The sequence below is a fragment of the Emydura macquarii genome, unplaced genomic scaffold, assembly GCF_026122565.2.
Source record: "Emydura macquarii macquarii isolate MOO-44397 ecotype Brisbane River unplaced genomic scaffold, CSIRO-AGI_Emac_v2 contig_365, whole genome shotgun sequence".
In the NCBI taxonomy this organism is placed as follows: Eukaryota; Metazoa; Chordata; order Testudines; family Chelidae; genus Emydura; species Emydura macquarii.
The window spans coordinates 39,623-60,022 of NW_027130502.1; the positions used below are offsets into that span (position 1 = coordinate 39,623).

General features: G+C 52.1%; 1 protein-coding gene across 1 annotated transcript in view; it reads left to right on the forward strand.

Annotated features, from left to right (window-relative positions):
• The window catches only part of LOC137141082 (uncharacterized), a 53,050-nt gene extending 33,079 nt beyond the window's left edge, over nucleotides 1–19,971 (forward strand). The window contains exons 4-9 of the mRNA XM_067529920.1: nucleotides 3,955–4,113; nucleotides 5,812–5,952; nucleotides 14,520–14,645; nucleotides 16,685–16,843; nucleotides 18,544–18,684; nucleotides 19,742–19,971. Coding sequence (XP_067386021.1) covers nucleotides 3,955–4,113; nucleotides 5,812–5,952; nucleotides 14,520–14,645; nucleotides 16,685–16,843; nucleotides 18,544–18,684; nucleotides 19,742–19,971 — 956 coding nt within the window. The remainder of the gene's footprint in view (nucleotides 1–3,954; nucleotides 4,114–5,811; nucleotides 5,953–14,519; nucleotides 14,646–16,684; nucleotides 16,844–18,543; nucleotides 18,685–19,741) is intronic.
• Nucleotides 19,972–20,400: the final 429 nt, after the last annotated feature.

Consider the following 20,400-nt stretch of genomic DNA (forward strand, 5'->3'; position numbering starts at 1 on the left):
GCTTTGTCAAGCCGCAGCTTAAAAACCTATAAGGATGGAGATTCCACCACCTCTCTAGGTAACCCATTCCAGTGCTTCACCACCCTCCTAGTGAAAAACTTTTTCCTAATGTCCAACCTAGACCTCCCCAACTGCAACTTGAGACCGTTGCTCCCTGTTCTGTCATCTGCCACCACCAAGAACAGCCTAGCTCCATCCTCCCTGGAACCCCCTTTCAGGTAGTTAAAGGCCGCTATCAAATCCCCCCTCATTCTTCTCTTCTGCAGACTAAACAAGCCCAGTTCCCTCAGCCTCTCCTCATAAGTCCTGTGCTCCAGCCCCCTCATCATTTTTGTTGCCCTCCGCTGGACTCTCTCCAACTTGTCCACATCCTTTTTGTCGTGGGGGGCCCAAAACTGGACACAATATTCTAAATGCGGCCTCACCAATGCCGAATAGAGGGGAATAATCACTTCCCATGACCTGCTGGCAATGCCCCTCCTAATGCAGCCCAATATGCTATTAGCCTTCTTGGCAACCAGGGCACACTGCTGACTCATATCCAGCTTTTTATCCACTGTTACCCCCAGGTCCTTTTCTGCAGAACTGCTGCCTAGCTCGTCGGTCCCCAGTCTATAGCTGTCATGGGATTCTTCCTTCCTAAGTGGAGGACTCTGCACTTATCTTTGTTGAACCTCATTAGATTTCTTTTGGCCCAATCCTCCAGTTTGTTTAGGTCACTCTGTATCCTATCCCTACCTTCCAGGATATCTACCACTCTCCCCAGCTTAGTGTCATCCGCAAACTTGCTGAGGGTGCAATCTACCCCATCCTCCAGATCATTGATGAAGATGTTGAACAAAACCGGCCCCAGGACCGATCCCTGGGGAACTCCGCTTCTGACTGGTTGCCAGCTAGACATGGAGCCATTGATCACTACTCGTTGAGCCCTATGCTCTAGCCAGTTCTCTATCCATTTTATAGTCCATTCATCCAACCCATACTTCTTTAACTTGCTGATAAGAATACTGTGAGAGACAGTATCAAAAGCTTTGCTAAAGTCAAGGTATATCACATCCACCGCCTTCCCTACATCCACAGAGCCAGTCACCTCTTCATAGAAAGCAATCAGGTTGGTCAGGCATGACTTTCCCTTGGTGAATCCGTGTTGACTGTTCCTGATCACCTTCCTCTCTTCCAAGTGCCTTAAAATGGATTCCTTAAGGACCTGCTCCATGATTTTTCCAGGGATTGAAGTGAGGCTGACCGGTCTGTAGTTCCCTGGATCCTCTTTCCTCCCTTTTTTGAAGATGGGCACTAGATTTGCTTTTTCCAGTCCTCAGGGACCTCCCCCTGTTGCCACGAGCTTTCAAAGATAATAGCCAATGGCTCTGAAATCACCTCAGCCAACTCCCTCAGCACCCTCGGGTGCATTGCATCCGGCCCCATGGACTTGTGTATGTCCAATCCTTCTAAATAGTCTTGGACCTGTTCCTTCAGCACTGCGGGATGTTCGCCTCCTTCCCATTCTGTGCCACCCAGTACAGTAGTTGGGGAGCTGATCTTGTCTGTGAAGACAGAGGCAAAAAAAGCATTGAGTACCTCAGCTTTCTCCACATCCTCCGTTACTAGGTTGCCTCCCTCATTCTCTAAGGGGCCCACACTTTCCCTAATCTTCCTCTTGTTGGCAACATGCCTGTAGAAACCCTTCTTGTTCCCCTTCACGTCCCTTGCTAGCTGCAACTCCAGTTGTGCTTTGGCCTTCCTGATTTCATTCCTGCATGTTCGAGCAGTGTTTTTATACTCCTCCCTAGTCATCTGACCAAGCTTCCACTTCTTGTAAGCTTCTTTTTTGTGTTTAAGTTTGCCAAAGACTTCTTTGTTAAGCCAAGCTGGACGCCTACCATATTTGCTATTCTTTCTGCACATTGGGATGGTTTGCTCCTGTGCCCTCGATAAGGTCTCTTTAAAATACAGCCAGCTCTCTTGGGTTCCTTTCCCCCTCATATTAGCCTCCCATGGAATCCTGCCCATCAGTTCCCTGAGGGAGACAAAGTCCGCTTTTCTGAAGTCCATGGCCCGTATCCTGCTGTTCTCCTTTCTTCCTTTTGTCAGGATCCTGAACTCAACCATCTCATGGTCACTGCTGCCTAGGTTGCCACCCACTTCTACTTCCCCTACCAAATCTTCCCTGTTTGTGAGCAGCAGGTCAAGAGAAGCCCGGCCCCTAGTTGGTTGCTCCAGCACTTGCACCAGAAAATTGTCTGCGACACTCTCCAAAAACTTCCTGGATTGTTTGTACTCTGCTGTATTGCTCTTCCAGCAGATGTCAGGGTGATTGAAGTCCCCCATGAGAATCAGGTCCTGTGAACTGGAAACTTTCCCTAGTTGAGTAAAGAAAGCCTCATCTACCTCATCCCCCTGGTCTGGTGGTCTGTAACAGACACCCACCACGACATCACCCTTATTGTTCTTGCTTCTAAGCTTAACCCAGAGACACTCAACTGACTTATCTCCAGTTTCATACTGGAGCTCAGAGCAATCATAGAGCTCTCTTACATACAGTGCAACTCCTCCACCCTTTCGCCCCTGCCTGTCCTTCCTGAACAGTTTCTACCCATCCATGACAGTGCTCCAATCGTGTGAGTTACTCCACCAAGTCTCAGTTATTCCAATCATGTCGTAGTTTCTTGACTGTACCAGGACTTCCAGTTCCTCCTGCTTGTTTCCCAGGCTTCTTGCATTTGTGTACAGGCACTTGAGATAAGTAGCCGATTGGCCTACTTTCACAGTATGAATCAGGAGGCCTCTCCTGCTGCACCCTCCTCCTTCTGCTTCCTTGTGGTGTCCCTCTTACCCACTTACTTCGGGCTTAGGTCTCCGTCCCCCGTCAAACCTAGTTTAAAGCCCTCCTCACTAGGTTAGCCAGCCTGTCTGCGAAGATACTCTTCCCTGTCTTCGTTAGATGAAGTCCTCCAACACCTTCCTATAATTCCTTTAGGGCTGTTTTTTTCTGCCTTTCTGCCTACTCTCCTCTTCTGCACTTGAAGTCATCTGCCAGTTTTCATACCTCTTGATGACATTTTATACTCCACATTCCCTGCATCCAGCTTCATCTCTATCCAGCTCTCAAGCACAGACGCCATCAGAGCGAGACTCACCTCAGAGAACGGCACAGCTCAGTGCAGTGCTAAGAACCATGGGATATGCACCCAAGAGTCCTAGCGCTTCATCGGGGTTAGTGTAGCACCAGCGTGGCCATGTCTGGATGGATCGCGCTGTGGATGCTCACACCAGGGCTTGGCTAACCTGGCTGCCTGGACCTGGCTTAACTCTGCAGTGCAGACATTGCCCACAGATTCATAGACTCCAAGGCCAGAAGGGACCATTGTGATCATCTCGTCTGATCCCCTGCACGGCACAGGCCAGAGACCTGCCCCCAAATCATTCCTGGAGCAGATCTGGTAGAAAAACATCCCATCTTGCTTTAAAAATTGTCAGGGGTGGAGGCCCCTGGGAAATTGCTCCAATGGTTAATTACTGTCACTGTTAAAAATGTTCCCCTTATTTCCAGTCTGAATCTGTCCGGCTCCAGTGCCCAGCCAATGGATCATGTTAGACCTTCCCCTGCTCGACTGACGAGCCAGGATCCAATATTTGTTCCACTTGTGGGTGCTGACAGCGGGAATCAGGTCACCCCTGAACCTTCGCTGTGCTAAGCTAAATCGATCGAGCTCCTGGTGTCTCTCGCTCTAAGGCAGGTTTTCTAGCCCTGGAATCAGCCTTGTGGCTCTTCTCTGACCCTCCCCAACTGACCAGCGTCCGCCTTGACTTGTGGGCCCAGAACTGGACACAGGGTCCCAGCAGAGCCCCCCCCATTGCCCCAAACATGGAGGTGAAATAACCTCCCTGCTCCTACTCGAGGTTCCCCCTCAGCCGCTCATTGCCTTTTTCTGTTTTCTTTCTTTATAACAGGTGGGACAAAGACGTTGGTCTTCTCCAAAGAGTGTATAAATGACTATAATAGCGGCATAAATGTCCCAATCACTTTCACTGGCGGGAAGGGCAAGTACCTGAGGATCAGCACTTCACGATGCAACAACGCAGATAAATGTAACTCACCTGTACTGGACGGTACGTAGGGATCTGTTCTCACTGTCCCTGTTTTAGGGCTTGTTCACACGAACAGTTCGATGGTGGTGAGCTGGGCTGTGACTCTAGCTCTCCCTGTGCGCCCCCGGCTGATGCACATGATCAGGTCGTTAGAGCGCCGTGAAAGGGGACTCGCTCACACACAGCACATTAACAGATGATTCACACACGTCTACAGCATGCACATGCACTGCTAGGTCGTGGCAGGCTAGCACAGGGTAGATTCACGCCCCACCAGACCCTTGCACAATTGTATTTGTTACCATTTCATCACTTTATTGCTCCAAAAGTCCATTTATCGGATGTCATTTCTGTCGTCCATTGAAATACATGTAGTTGGCGGGTCTCCAAACCTGGGGAGAGAACAATCAGGGATGATTCCCTAAACCTATTTGAAATCAGAAGGGCAAGGGCTGCATTCAAGAGAGGGAGCCAGGATCTGCTCCAATCTGCTCCAATCTAAACCTTCAAACTAGTTGGGGTTTTTCCCCCACCCTTCCCATGGGAAGCTGTTCCAAGACCTCCCTCCTCTGATGGTTGGAAACCTGCTCCAGGGTCCCAGGCCTGTCGGTCGCTGGCCAGTTTATCCCTGTTGGTTCTTGTGTGAAAAATTCAGAACAGCCCGTTTGGACATTTTCCAAAACAATTTGGTTTCCTGTCGCTTTCAGTTTTGGAATTAGTGAATAACCACGACTACGACGTAACCAGCATCACAGGGGCTTGGTGGGTTAATACACAGGGCGGGGTTATTGGTCCAGAAGGGGACAGCTTGTCAGGAAGGACAGGAAGGGATAAAGGGAGCGGGTGTTGCCTTGTATATCAAAGATGTCTACACTTGCTCTGAGGTCGAGCTGGAAATAGGAGACGGACCTGTTGGAAGTCTCTGGGTAAGGATAAAAGGGGTAGAACCCAAGGAGGAGATAAAGGAAGGGGTCTGCCCCAGACCACCTACCCAGGAAGAAGAGGTGGATGAGGCTTTTTTTAAACAACTAACGAAATCATGCAAAGCCCAGGACGTGGTGGTGATGGGGGATGTCAACCACCCAAGAATGGGTTGGGAAAATAAGACAGCAGGGCATAGATTATCTTAGAAGTTCTTGGAATACATTGAAGACAACTTTTTATAGCAATCTCCACCACCCTTGCCAATGATTCAGTGCTCCCCCCATACCCCACTTCACGCATTTCTCCCCCATGCCTGGGTCTGTGTCTATGTCCCCTTCATCCCTATTCTCCCTCCCCCCACTGCTATCCTTCTTTCTGTCTGGGATATCCGTCATTCATGGTATCGCCATGTTACACCCCCTGGGACACTGGGCAGAGCTGAGATGGGGAGTCAATGGGGAGATTCACCAACTGTTTGATCTATACACAACCACAGAGGTGGCTGGGATAATCAGGTGGCTGCAGGGGGGGCGGTTCTGATTTCTCCCAAAGGCAGCAGGGTTCTGCCCTGGGTGCCTAGAGAATGCCAGACACTCCTGGAATTGATGGGCTGCCGGGTTCAGAGGTTGCCTGTGACAGAGAGAGAGAAATGCCGTAAGGCTGGGGGGAGGGGCCTTTGCTCGCTCGGGCAATGCAGGGCAGCGGGCTCACACACCAGTCTCAATGAAGTTTAACCTCCCCCTGCCCTTGTAACCGTGTTTCTCTCTCTGTCTCTCTCTCTCTCTTGGTTGTCAGTGCCCAAGGAGAACACCGCTTCAAATGGGCTGCAGTGCCCGACCTGCTTCACGCTGAACTCCGATCCCTGCGACAGCCAGATCACCCCTTGTAGAGGGAATGAGAACTACTGCATCGATTTCACTGGGATAATAACGACACGTAAATTCTGCCAGTTCACAACAGTTCGGGAGTTACCGCGGGAATCTTATACCTCAGGCTCTGCCCAGGGAGCTGGTGAAATCTAGGGCCAGTCTACACTAGAAGCGCTGCAGCGGTGCAGCTGGTGAAGATGCTCTGTGCTGAGGGGAGAGCTGTCCTGTGGGCAAAATAAAACCACCTCCGTGAGCAGCGTTGTGCAGTGTGCTCACCGGTGCTTAGGTTGGTGTAACTTATGTCACTCAGGGGAGTGTCTTATTCACATCCCTGCACAACATTATTTACACCAACATTAGCTGTCGTGTAGACAAGCCCCTAAAGTCTCCCAGACCTTTGGGCTGCGCTGAGCCCTTGAACGGGGTGGGGGTTTTTTGGCCAGAGGGGGAGAGGGGAATTTGGAAGTCTTCCCTTCCAGACCAGCTCTCCTCCTTCTGTGATGCCACCCTGCTCCTGGAGCTGTGATAGCACAGTTTCTTGCCATGGGAATGATTGTTATGTCAGTGATGCAGAGCTGGGGAGAGAACCCAGGAGTCCTGGCTCCCAGCCCCACTGCTTGAATCCATTAGCCCCCACCCCTTCTGTTTAATGTGGAGCTAAACCAGTGCTCAGCACGGAAGCTCCTGTCCTAAGTCTGTGTCCAGGGCTCCCAGCGCGCTGTGGTGTTTATAACAGAACTGAAGCGAGCGGTTGGGCTGCCGGGGCCGGTGAGAGCTGGGCGTGTTCCCGGGTGATGCCGCATGCGGGGGAAGGAGCTGCCCCCGGCAACCAGCTCAGTTCCAGACTCCAGCTTCAGCCTCTTGTGTGCAGCTGCAGAAAGACGTGCGGGGGAGCAAGGGGGTGACAGACGCCCGCCCTGCCATGGTCCGGTACAGCGAAAGCAGGGAGATCACCGGGAGATGGGAGGCGGAGGAGGGAAGCACTGGATTGTGGGGACAGAGGTGATGGGGGAAGAGCAGGAACCAGAGCTGCCTGCGCCTAATAACAGGCTGATTTTCTCCCTCAGGTTCAGTTCCTCAATCTGTAGCAACATTTGCTGCAAAAGGCTGCGCTACTGCGTCTACACAAGACATTAAAGCTGGAGACACTCTGCAGTCTCCAGCCTTCCAGTACACGTTCGAAGAGGCGACCTCCAAACCTGCATTGCCAATACCCACCACCCCCAAAGCAACCACAGCCAGACCCTGGGGAAATTCTCCTTTGCCCTCTACCTGCCCGGCCTTTGTGGTCTGCTGCTGGTGAAACTGCTGCACTGATCCTCGTCCTGCCTGGGCCACACAGCACCTGCTTCCTGCGAATTGTAGCCCCATCTGCGACTCCTCTATTCATTCTATCGGTTACTTACTAATTCCCAGTGATCTCTCCGAGGTTTGACAAGTTCCCGTCCCAAGATCAGGCCCAGCATTAATAACACGGCTGCTCAGTTGGGAACCCGACGTACACGGCTGCAACACTCACGCTGTAGGAACCCTTCTGTATTTGTAACAGTTTATTGACACGTTTAGCACAGTCACAAACGCTCCAGCCAGGCCAGGTCGGTGGAGATAACACAGAAGGTCCAGCTGGGCATCCGTAGACTGACACCGTCCTTTGCAGAACAACCTGGAATGTGAGCCACCATCTTCCTCTTCACCAGCATCTTCCTCATCGTCACCCGTGGCCGTCCTCCTGGCACCTCCCACGTGCTACCTCTCTCTCCTCCCACCCACGGTCTGGCCTACAGCTTTGATAATATGTGATGCTGACGCCACCGTGTCTGATGCATAGTCAGTAGATCAGGGGTTCCCAACCTCTTTGGCTCGAGGGCCACAGATATCATTTTTACAGCCCTGAGGGGCCACCAGTCCCCCCCAGCAGGCCCCTCCCCCCACTGCAGCCAGACGGAAGGAGTTCCCTGACTGCAGCAGGGAAACCTCACACGTCTTGTAGCCCGTGTGCTCCATGTGGGTCCCTAGGCAGTGGCTCCCTTCTGCAGGCAGCAGGAGGGGAGCCGCGGGCCACTTTGAAAGCACCCGTGGGCCACACTTGGCCCCTGGGCCAGAGGTTGGGAACCACTGCAGTAGGGGATCCTCTCCTCTTCCTAATTTATATGTCCTCACCCTCCTAGTGCTGGGGGGCCCTTCTCCTATAGGTTAGTATGTTAATGATCTCCACTTATTATCCTACACGTCTATGCCTTGCCCTGGCCCTGTTGTGGTCAGACATCTGCCGTGGTTCTCATTCCAAAATATCCCACAGCTGGGGTTAGCTCAGCTTCCTGTGGCTGGCTGGTGTCGTTATGGACAAACCTCCCTTTTACATGCTCTGTTCCCAGTTCCTCAGTTATTTGTGTCAAAGTCCATAGGCCCCAAGCCTGGTGCTGCCTGCTGCAGCCCGTGTCTGACTGGAGACAGGCCAGTAGGTTTCTTATGTTACTGCTGAGTAAAAGAAATGCTAACGCTAGCTCTGTGGGCTACAGGATAAAGGCCTGAATTCCCAGCTGCACCCCCGCTTCCCACCCACATGACCCCCTTGTGCTGCCAGGGTGATGCAAGGGGGCCGTGGTATGTCCAAGAGTCTGCTCAATGTCCGTCTGTCCCAGTTCCTCCCGGCTGGCTGGAATCTCTGTGTATTAGCAAATTCACTGAATAAATCAGGATCCTAAATAAAAGCCCCTGGTGTGTTGTTATTTTCAGGTTGCCCATTGCTGGGCCCGTCTGCATGAGACTGGGACACTCTCAGATGCATTAGCCACATACGAATCTGCTTGTCTTTGTGCGTCTGTGTGTAGATCTATAGCTAGAGCTGTGTATATACACACAGAATTGGAATTAAAAGTCTACGTTCCGAGAACACCAGGTTGGTTGCACACTCAAGCTGTCAGAATTAGGCAGTGGTGGAATAGACGTTGCCAGTGCAACTGTAATTCAATCCCCCGGCGTGTTTGTGTTGTGCTACAGCCTTTGATGACATGATCACGTTCTGTATTTTTTCCACAGCAGCCCTGCCTCATTCAATGTGTCTTTATTTTTGCTGGGGGCTGCCCAGGCCGTATTTCCCGCTCACCATTGCAACCTTGCGCTGCACTGAATGATTCATGATACGTCCTGTGCCTTTCTGTGGAGTTCTCACCACAATGTCTGAGGGCGTCAGAAACATTAATGGCTTGGTCTTTGCAAGAGACCTGTGGAACTTGGGAAACAGAGGCTCATAGGGCCAGCTCCACACAGGGAGTCCTGCCTCTCAACTGCCCAGCTCATGTCCAAGTCCTGGTGCTCAGGCTACCTGCGCTGGGATGGGCGAAGGCTGGCAGCTCAGGCCGGCTGGCAGGTCAGGATTCAGGGCACCCAGGGCTGGGACAGGATGGCTGGGCTGGGGTGGGCCAGGGCCGGTTGCTCAGGCCTGGGGCCGGTGGCTCAGGCCGGCTGGCGGGACAGGAGTTGGGCTGCCTGGGGCGAGCCGGCCAGTTGGGGTGAGGCTTGTCTGGCCACGGTAGGGGGTCGGGGTTTTGGCAAGGGAGGGGGTGGAAGGGGCGTGGCCTCAGGCGGAAGGGGCGGGGCCATGGGCTAGCCTCTCTGAACACGGGTTCCCGTGCTGCCCATGATCTGATGCGGACGCTGTTCAAAAGTTATCCCCTTACAGACAGGGAAATGGCGTCAAGCTGAGCCCACATCTACACTGCCAGGGACTCCACTGGCAGAGCCATGGCCCCGCAGCGACACCGGCACCACCCCGCAGTGTGCACACAGCCGGCAGCAGTGGCAGGGGAGTTTCCGCAGACACAGCAGCTCCACCTCCGCACGTGACGTCCACAGCAGCATCTCTCCATCGACCTCGCTGTGTCTGCGCCAGGGCCAGGCCGCGGCGCTCAGCCGGGCATCACCGTTGTGTCGAGCTACGTTTTCAGCATGAACCCGGCCGGATCCCAACGACTCGGCCACTCAGATCTGGGCGTCTCCTTCGGTGCAGGTGTTAGGGCCGGATGGGGAAGTCATGGGGGGAAGTTTGCCAAGCTGGGCGGTGCAGGAATCAGACTGGGTGACCATAACGGTTCCTTGGCCTTACATTCTATGCAGGGGAATCGCTGACCTGCAGCCCCTGTGCTGTGTTTAGCAGAACAAAGATGGGCCTGAGCTCCTCTTCCCCAGATGTAGATGCAGCAGGCCCCTCCTGCCCCCGTTGGGTCATATAGAAAGTGGAATCACTTTCTGATAACGATTCCGGGTAACACACCTGATAACCATTTCTCAGCAGGAGGCCAGAAGCGATGGGGAACCAGGTGTCACACCTTTCCCGAGAGACCCACTCAGATTTAACCCTTCGCCAGGCCCCGTCTCCATGTTTCCGAGGCCTCACTGAAGCAAGCCAGTGGATGCAGGTGAACGTCATCCAGATTTCACAGAGATGAAGCCAAGTATGTGGCTGCTCTCTTAAAACGGATGCTAAGGCCAAAAGGGCCCATTTAGACAGTCCGGTCCAGTCTGACTGCCCATATCTCCTGCGCCAAATCACTGCCCCTGTGAGTTCTGCAAGTAGTCTGTGTGATCCAACTTGACTGCATGTCCTTGATATGACAGATAAGAAAATCTGTCACCAATTAACATTTACTCAAGTTAAAGACAAGGAATTTAGCAGCCTGTTCTGGGAACAGGAGGGGAGCTGCCGTAATGGAGCCAACTCCACGGCCATTCTTAGTTTCGTTATGATTGTCTCACCAGGCCCCCATTTAGTTTCAACTGGTCGTTGTGCCAATGGAATCAATGGGGCCGGCACCCCAGCTGCTGTGAATTTACAGCACCTCAGGATCTGCATAAAGACCTCTAATGTGCAAACAGTCCTATCTCTACCTTTGTGACTAAGCTGAGTATCACCTCTTATCTCTGTTGCACGAACCAGCAGACGGTATGGGACAAGTTCTATAAAACACAAATGAATGGGTGGAGAAAGGGTCAATGTGAATTTTACTGAAAGAGGGAGGGCCCAGGTGTGAGGGTCGTGTAACTTGCTACATTTCAGTAAATCATTCACTGTTACTCCCCATTTATAGATGAATCCGATTGAAGGGGCTGTGCTGAACGAGCTGGTGCATCTCTTCAGCTGTAGAGAGAACTAGGAGGTTAGCTGAGCCATTGTGTGGCTGAAGGTAAGAGTTTTTAATGTCGTGTTAACTTATTTTTGGTAATCTTTTCTAATCTGCTGAAAGCATGTAAAGGATGGAGATCTCTTTCAAACTCAGGCTCCCATTGTCAAACCCCGTGAAGCTGATAGAGCAGGGATAAACTGGCTCAGTTTCTGCAACAGAAAAGAGGCCTCCCTGATGGAATGGTGTGTGAACGAGAGAGGGAGATTTTCAAAGGCAAACAGGGCAGCGTCCCCTGAGACTCAATGGGAGTCAGGCCTTAAACTTCTTTCAGCTGGTTTGAATGTTCCATGTTCCAGGAGCAGAGAAGAACGAGGTGATTTGATAACAATTGATTTGGACATTCAAAAAGCTTTTGGGAAGCTCCCTCAGCACAGGGCGTGAAGGAATCGAAGCTGTCCTGGGGTGGGAGGCAATGGACTGTCCTGGAAGAGACACAGGACAAATGCCAGAAAACAGGCGTTTGCAGCGTTGTTGAGGCTGTGTCGGTCCCAGGTCAAGGCGGGGGAGGGAAAATCTTTTCCTAGACCAGCTTCTGCTGGTGGAAGACACGAGCTTTCAAGCTAGGCTGGGCTGAGGAAGAGTCTGTGTCGCTCGGGAGCTCGTGTCTTTCCCCACCTTGTTTCTCAAGAAAACAGAGCAGGAATTCCTGGTAATTTGTGTGCTGATGAAAGCTCAGCAGTGGCGGTGTCAAGGATCTAGCCCAGGTCCAGCGCTCAAGGAACTCAAACGACCTGCCAGGAGGGTGAGCGATGAAGTGGTGAAAGTTGCAGCTGAGGCAATTTAGGTTGATCGGGAACTTCAGTGAGACCTGCCGGAGCTGGGCTGGTGGGCAACGCGACGGCAGATGAAGTTCAGACTGGATCAGTGCAAAGTAACACGCACTGGAGGAGAGGTGGGAAGGGTGAACCACTCCTAGACCTGACACGGTTCTAACTGAACCGGGCTGATTCAGGGGAGGGACCTGAGCATCCCCACAGGAAAATCAATGGAGACCTCAGCTTGCTGTGCGGCTGCAGAAGAAAAGGGCTGATGAGACGTTAGGCTGCTCAAGGGGATGGAGTTAATATGGAAGATGCAGCTGTGCCACTGTACAGATCAGCAGGATGCTCTGACCCCAGGATACCGGAGGCAGTGCCGGTCGCCCCATCTCAGAAAGGATAATGCAGAACTGGATCAAACACAGGCGAAGGAGTGGAAAACTGGGTCAGATGCCCAGCCGGTGTCTCTCAGCCGTAGCTCCACTGGAATCAATGGGGCCAGACCCCCAAGTGATGTACATCAGTGTAACGTTGTTGTAGTCACTGGACCTGCACATTGCTGGGGACCTGGCCGTCTGACAATAAGTACAACGGGTATAGGCTGACTTGCTGCTTGACCGTTTCCTTCTGCATTCAAGCTATTTATTTTAACAAGACGTGATGCAGGGGCGGGTCATATCCCCTTTACTTTCACTGGCACCATTGGACATCTTTGCTTTGCTGGTTGCTATGATTCCATCAGTAACAATGACTATTAAAATATTTGCATCTATGGAGCAAATTCCCCGGAGCTTCCTCTCTTAATCCTAGGCATGTTTGCAGCCTGGGAGAACTGGGAGATGTTTTTGACTCAAAATTTTCTCCACTGAAAAATGCAGGTTCGGGGCGACTGACGCATTTCACGCATCTGTGACCATTGCACTGCCCTGTTTCAGCAGGAAAAAAAATCATTAAAAAAATCCTGAAAAATGGAAATGTTTTTCCTGGACATTCCCAGAATGAAATGGTTTGATTTTTTTTAAGTCAAAATGTCTTTTCAGTTCAAAATTGAATGCATTTTTTATTTCTAAATCCATTTTAAAATGTTTTTAAACACTGAAAATGAAACAAAATAACGTTTCTTGGCTTTTCGATTGTGAAAGAATTTTGGGTCAACTGAAAACGATTTTTTCCCCAATCTTTTGGAACCACCAGAGAACCAAAGAAACTGGTCACTTGTGCAGTTCTGTTGCCTGGTGCCTTTTTCCTTTGAATCTTGCCTGTAATTCCCCGTCCATCCTCATTTCGGGTTTGACTCTCTTCTCTTCCAGTCTGTCAGCATTCTCTGTCTCAGAGGTGAGAAGGCTCCGTTCAGCTCCCAGCCCAGCCCCGTGCTCCCCCCAGCACCATGATGGCTTTCTTCATCCTCTGCCTTCTAGCTACACTGAGTGCAGTAGGTGAGTCAGCCACTGTTGAGACCATTTAAACCCTCATGCACGTCTACACTTGTGTACCCCGCAGAACTATGATCAGGGGAACGTCCAGCCTGTGTAGGGAGGTGGGATTAGCTCTGTGGATGGTATAAGGCCATGTCTACAGTACGGTTCCTGTAGCAGCCGAGCTCCAGCGCTGTAGCTGTGCCGGCAGAGCCCCGCAGTGAAGACCCAGCCTATCCCAGGGGAAGGGGTTTTCCATCCCTGTAGGAACTCAACCTTCCCGAGTGATGGGAGCCAAGTCGAGGGAAGTGTTCACCCAATGACCTGCATCCACTCTGGGGTTAGGTTAGGGTTAGGGTTAGGTTGGCCTAGCTGTGGTGCTCAGGTTGTGAACTTTTCATCTCTCAAAGGCTGTAGCTATTTCTACCTAAATGTTTAGAGCAGACCAGGCCTGAGGGAAACCATTACTGAGCATTTCCTGTATTCTGATTTCCACGAAGGCCCCTCTGCACGGCTTTGACAGCACAAAGGGGACTGCATATACCACTAAATTCCACTGCTCGGGGATCGAGCATAACCTGGAATCAGGCCTGCAATTTCCGCTAGCAGCAGCTCTCCAGGCTAGCAAACAAAGGCAGAATGAAATCAATGGCTGGGAGTTGAATTTTGACCAATCCAAGGTGGAATTAACTCTGGCAGCAGCTTATCACGAGACAGGGAGGATTCTCCCTCACTTGGAGTCTGTACATTGAGATTGGGCATCCTTCCAAAAGATTGGCTCCAGCTCACCCGTCAGATCTGGGCTGGATGCAGGCCCGGCTGGGCGAGTCTCTCTGTCTCGGGCTGTGCAGGAGCTCAGACTAGATCATCGCCATAGCCTGAAAATCTGAGACTCTCTAAAAGAAAATGTGTAAAGTTGCTGTACTTACCCAGCCTGTGTGCAGGGCGCTGTACAGATTCCACGCTCACATGTTCCCAAGGGGTTTGCGCGTGTACGTACGCTGAGTTTAATGCAACATCTTGGGTGGGTGGAGGTTATTTTGTGGCAGAGCTTGGGAAGAGCACCACCCCCTTCACCCGCCCCCAGTCTGACCCCCTGGGTACCAATGGCCCCATGGCTGAAATTCTGCTATTGCTGAGCATCCTGGAGGAAATCAGGTCCAGAACCGCCTCGGCTTGTTTGGGGCAGAGAGTGAAGACTCCGATTAAGGGAGGTGTCAGAGGTGACACTGTTACGACGCAGTAAGAAGAAAACACTTGTTCTTCTTTCTCCCACAGAAACCCTGACGTGTGAAACGTGCTACGGCACAGCAGGGTATTGCCAGCCTTCTCAAACGTCCTGCACACCATTAGGGACAAATGGTGGCTGCATTAGAGTGGCAGAAGAAAATACACTGGCACCAGGTAGGTGACATTGCCGTCAACCCAGGCACATTTCGCCCGGCAGCCTGTCATCATCATCATTGCTCAGACGAACCCCAGCACAGCCCAGCAACAAACCACACTCAGTAGGTGCTCGACGCTTGATAGATTCTGGCAACGTTTCTGTGTCTGATGTAGAGACGGGAACACAGGGCGGTTTGAAATCCTGACCCCACTGCAGTCAGTTGCAAACCTCCCATTGCCGTCAGTGGGGCCAGGATTTCACCCCCAAACTGGACGCTGCGCTGCAAAAAGCGAAGCTGCGATGGGCGGAAATGCACCGTCTGAATTGTGTTAAAAGAAGGAAATTGGCGCTGAGATCCCTTGTAGCCTGTCGGCTTGCTGCCAATATCCTGTATGAAGCTGTTAGTCATTGGCTCAGGTCTGGACCCCTTCCTTACTAGTGTTTCCCCCTGGCTTGGGTTGCAAATTCATGCTAGTTCTGGCGGCTTTGAGCTCTTCACTCCAGCAGAGTTCACTTGTTCTCTTAATTTGTCAGTATACTCTTTGAAATCATAAACCTCAGTTGCAGACCTGTCCTTTCATCCTTCCATTGAATTAAAGAGACTTAATGGCTCCTTCCATTTACCCTGTAAGAAGGATACATAGCACACGGCCAGCTTTAACATGGGCTGTCATTCTCTCTTTCTCTCTCTCCATCCTTCTCTCTGTCTCTCACTCTTTCTTTCTCCCACACCTGTATGTCTCTCTGTGTGTCTCTCTTTCTATCTCTCACCACGGTCAGAAATCTTCCTAGCACAGTCACAAATGGATTCATGAAAGCTTCAGCCCATGCAGGGTAAGTTTTCACTGCAGAGCTAATGTAGGCTGTGACCTGGGGTTTAGCCCTACTCCCCCCACCTCCCCCTACTGTCCACACACAAACCCTTTATCCTCAGCTGATATGAGCTTTGAGCTCAGCTGGTTAACACAGTTTGGGGTGTAGTGTAGACCCGGGTTCCACTTTAACTTGGTCTGGAACCCACACACTTTGCAGTGGGGATGCAGCTGTAACTAGGGTTACTTCACACCCATAATTGCTTGGGGCTGTGTTTTTCTGCCTTTCTGCCTACTCCCTTCTTCTGCACTGGAAGTCACCTGCTGGTTTTCATACCCTTTGAATTTGTTTTACACTTCACATTCCCTGCGGCCGGCTCCATCTCCACCCAACTCTCAAGCACAGACACCATCTGAGAGACTCACTGCAGAGAACGGCCCAGCTCAGTGCAGCGCTAAGAACCATGGGATAGGCACTGCAAAGTTCCAGCGCTTCACAGGGGATAGTGCAGCACTGGCGTGGCCGTGTCTGGATGGATCTAAACCTCGGGTGGCTTAGTGCTGTGGATGCTCACACCAGGGCTAGGGCTAGTCTTTCAGTGCAGACGTTGCCCACAGATTCATAGACTCCCAGGCCAGAAGGGACCATTGTGATCATCTCATCTGACCCGCTGCACGGCACAGGCCAGAGACCTGCCCCCAAATCATTCCTGGAGCAGATCTGGTAGAAAAACATCCTATCCTGCTTTAAAAACTGTCAGGGGTGGAGAATCCCACCAGGCCCCTGGGAAATTGCTCCAATGGTTAATTACTGTCACTGTTAAAAGTGTTCCCCTTATTTCCAGTCTGAATCTGTCCAGCTCCAGTGCCCAGCCGATGGGTCATGTTAGACCTTCCCCTGCTCGACTGACGAGCCAGGATCCAATATTTGTTCCCTTTGTGGGTGCTGACAGGGGGGATCAGGTCACCCCTGAACCTGCGCTGTGCTAAGCTAAATCGATCGAGCTCCTGGCGTCTCTCGCTCTAAGGCAGGTTTTCTAGCCCTGGAATCAGCCTCGTGGCTCTTCTCTGTCCCTCCCCACCTGACCAGCGTCCGCCTTGACTTGTGGGCCCAGAACTGGACACAGGGTCCCAGCAGCGTCTCCCGCAGGGCCAAACACGGAGGTGGAATAACCGCCCCGCTCCTACTCGAGGTTCCCCCTCAGCCGCTCATTGCCTTTTCCTGTTTTCTTTCTTTATAACAGGTTGGACAAAGACGTCAGCCTTGTACAAAGGCTGTGTATCTGACTATAACAGTTTCATACATGCCCCCATTTCTTTCACTGTTGGGAACGGCAAGTACGTGAGGATCAATGTCGCAAAATGCAATGACAGAGATAACTGTAACTCAGCTATACTGGACGGTACGTAGGGGTCTGTTCTCAGTGTCCCTGTTTTAGGGCTTGTTCACACGAACAGTTCGATGGCGGTGAGCTGGGCTGTGACTCTAGCTCTCCGTGTGTGCCCACCTGATGCACATGATCAGGTCGTTAGAGAGCCGTGAAAGGGGATGCGCTCACAGCACATTAACGAACGGTTCATGAGTATCAGCGGGATGCACGTGGACAGCTGGACTGTGGACTGTATCCTGTCACACCCACTTGCCACACTTGAATTGTTCATGTGGAAGAGCCCCCAGCACAATTTTGTTACCATTTCTCCCCTTTATTGCCCCTAATTTACTCCAATGTCATTTCTCTCATCCATTGAAATAATTGTGGTTGGCGGGTCTCCAATCCAGGGCAGGTAGAACAATCGGGCCAGATTTTCTAACGTATTTGAAATCTGAAGGGTGAGGGCTGCATCCCAGAGAGGGAGCATCCGCCAGGATCTGCTCAAATCTAAACCTTCATGAACCTATCAAAATGCACCTTTAGACAGGCTGGCAGATTCGCCCCCCACCCTTCCCATGGGAAGCTGTTGCAAGACCTCCCTCCTCTGATGGTTGGAAATCTGCTCCAGGGTCCCAGGCCTGTTGTTCGCTGGCCAGTTTATCCCTGTTGGTTCTTGTGTGAAAAATTCAGAACAGCCGTTTGGACATTTCCCAAAACAATTTGATTTCCTGTTGCCTTCAGTTCTGGAATTAGTGAATAACCACGACTACGAGATAACCGGCGTCACAGGGGCTTGGTGGGATAATACACAGGGGTGGGTTATTGGTCCAGGAGGGGGCAGCTTGTCAGGAAGGACAGGCAGGGATAAAGGGAGCAGGTGTTGCCTTGTATATCAAAGACGTCTACACTTGCTCTGAAGTTGAGCTGGAAATAGGAGACGGACCCGTTGAAAGTCTCTGGATAAGGATAAAAGGGGTAGAACCGAAGGGGGATGTAAAGGTTGACCCCAGACCATCTAGCCAGGAAGAAGAGGTGAAGGAGGACTTTTTAAAACAACTAACAAAATCATGCAAAGCCCAGGCCGTGATGGTGATGGGGGACTTCAGCTACCCAGAAATCGGTTGGGAAATAACACAGCAGGGCACAGATTATATAAGAAGTTCTTGGAATGCTTTGGAGACAACCTTTTATTGCAATCTTTGCCCCCCTTGCCAAGGATTCAGTGCTCCCCCATAGCCTACTTCACCCCTTTTCCCCCCACCCCTGTGCCTGGGTCTGTGTCTATGCCCCCTTCATCCCCATTCCCCCTCCTCCCACTGTCAACCTTTTTTCTGTCTGGGAGATCCTTCATGTTGCACCCCTGGGACGCTGGGCAGAGCTGAGATGGTGGGTCAATGGGCCGATCCACCAGCTGTTTGATCTGCAGACATCGAGAGGTGGCTGGGCTAATCAGATGGTGGCAGGGGGGGCGGTTCTGATTTCTCCCAAAGCCAGCAGGGTTCTGGCCCTGGGTGCCTAGAAAATGCCAGACACTTCTGAAATGATGGGCTGCCGGGTTCAGAAATTGCCTGTGACAGACAGAGAGAAATGCTGTCGGGCTGGGGCTGTAGGGGCCTTTGCTCACTCGGGCAATGCAGGGCAGTGGGCACATACACCAGTCTCAATGAAGTTTAACTCCCACCCGATAACCATGTCTCTCTCTCTGTCTCTGTCTCTCTCTCGATTGTCAGTGCCCAAGGAGAACACTGCCTTGAACGGGCTGCAGTGCCCAACCTGCTTTTCTCTGAACTCTGATCCCTGCGACAGCCAGATCACCGCTTGTAGAGGGAATGAGAAGTATTGCATCGATTTTGCTGGGATTCTACATACACGTAAATTCTGCCACTTGCCGTAGTTCGGGAGTTACCGCGGGAATCTTACACCTCAGGCTCTGCCCAGAGAGCTGGTGCAACCTAGGGCCAGTGTACACTAGAAGCGCTGCAGCGGCGCAGCTGATGAAGATGCTCTGAGCCGAGGGGAGAGCTGTCCTCTGGGCATCATAAAACCACCTCCGCGAGCAGCGTTGGGGACGCTGGTGGAGAAGCTCTCCTGCTGACACAGCGCTGTGCCCACCGGTGCCTAGGTTGGTGTAAGTTATGTCACTCAGGGGAGTGTCTTATTCACACCCCTGCACAACATTATTTACACCAACGTCAGCTGTAGTGTAGACTAGCCCCTAGAGTCCCCCAAATCCTCGAGCTGCGCTGAGCCCTTCGGTGGGGTGGGGGTCACAGAGAGGGAATTTTGGCCAGAGGGGGAGAGGGGATTTTGGAAGTTTTCCCTTCCAGACCAGCTCCCCTTCCTTCCGTGAAACCACCCTGCTCCTGGAGCTGTGACAGCGCCATCCCTTGCCGTGGGAACGATTGTTATGTCAGTGATGCAGAGCTGGGGAGAGAACCCAGGAGTCCTGGCTCCCAGCCCCACTGCTTGAATCCACTAGCCCCACCCCCTTTCTGTTTAATGTGGAGCTAACCCATTTCTCAGCACGGAAGCTCCTGTCCTAAGTCTGTGTTCAGGGCTCCCAGCGCGTTGTGGTGTTTATAACAGAACTGAAGCGAGTGGTTGGGCTGCCGGGGCCGGTGAGAGCTGGGCGTGTTCCCGGGTGCTGCCGCGCACGGGGGAAGGAGCTGCCCCCTGGCAACCAGCTCAGTTCCAGACTCCAGCTTCAGCCTCTTGTGTGCAGCTGCAGAAAGATGCGCGGGGAACAACGAGGAGACAGACGCCCGCCCTGCTGTGGTCTGGTACAGCGAAAGCAGGGAGATCACCGGGAGATGGGAGCGGGAGACAGCGGAGGGAAGCGCTGGATTGTGGGGACAGAGGTGAAAAGGAACCAGGCAGAGCAGGAACAGAGCTGCCCTTGTCTAATAACAGGCTGATTTTCTCCCTCAGGTTCAACTCCTCAATCTGTATCAACATTTGCTGCAAAAGGCTGCGCTACTGCGTCTGCACAAGACATTGAAGTTGACAGAACTCTGCAGTCTGCAGTCTTCCTGTACACGTTCACAAAGGCGACCTCCAAACCTGCCACAAGTGGAGGCAGCCAGACCCTGGGGAAATTCTCCTTTGCCCTCTACCTGCCCGGCCTTTGTGGGCTGCTGCTGGTGAAACTGCTGCACTGACCCTTGTCCTGCCTGGGCCACACAGCACCTGCTTCCTGCGAATTGTAGCCCCATCTGCAACTCCTCTATTTATTCTATCGGTTACTTACTAATTCCCAGTGATCTCTCCGAGGTTTGACAAGTTCCCGTCCCAAGATCAGGCCCAGCATTAATAACACGGCTGCTCAGTTGGGAACCCGACGTACACGGCTGCAACACTCGCGCTGTAGGAACCCTTCTGTATTTGTAACAGTTTATTGACACGTTTAGCACAGTCACAAACGCTCCAGCCAGGCCAGGTCGGTGGAGATAACACAGAAGGTCCAGCTGGGCATCCGTAGACTGACACCGTCCTTTGCAGAACAACCTGGAATGTGAGCCACCATCTTCCTCTTCACCAGCATCTTCCTCATCGTCACCCGTGGCCGTCCTCCTGGCACCTCCCACGTG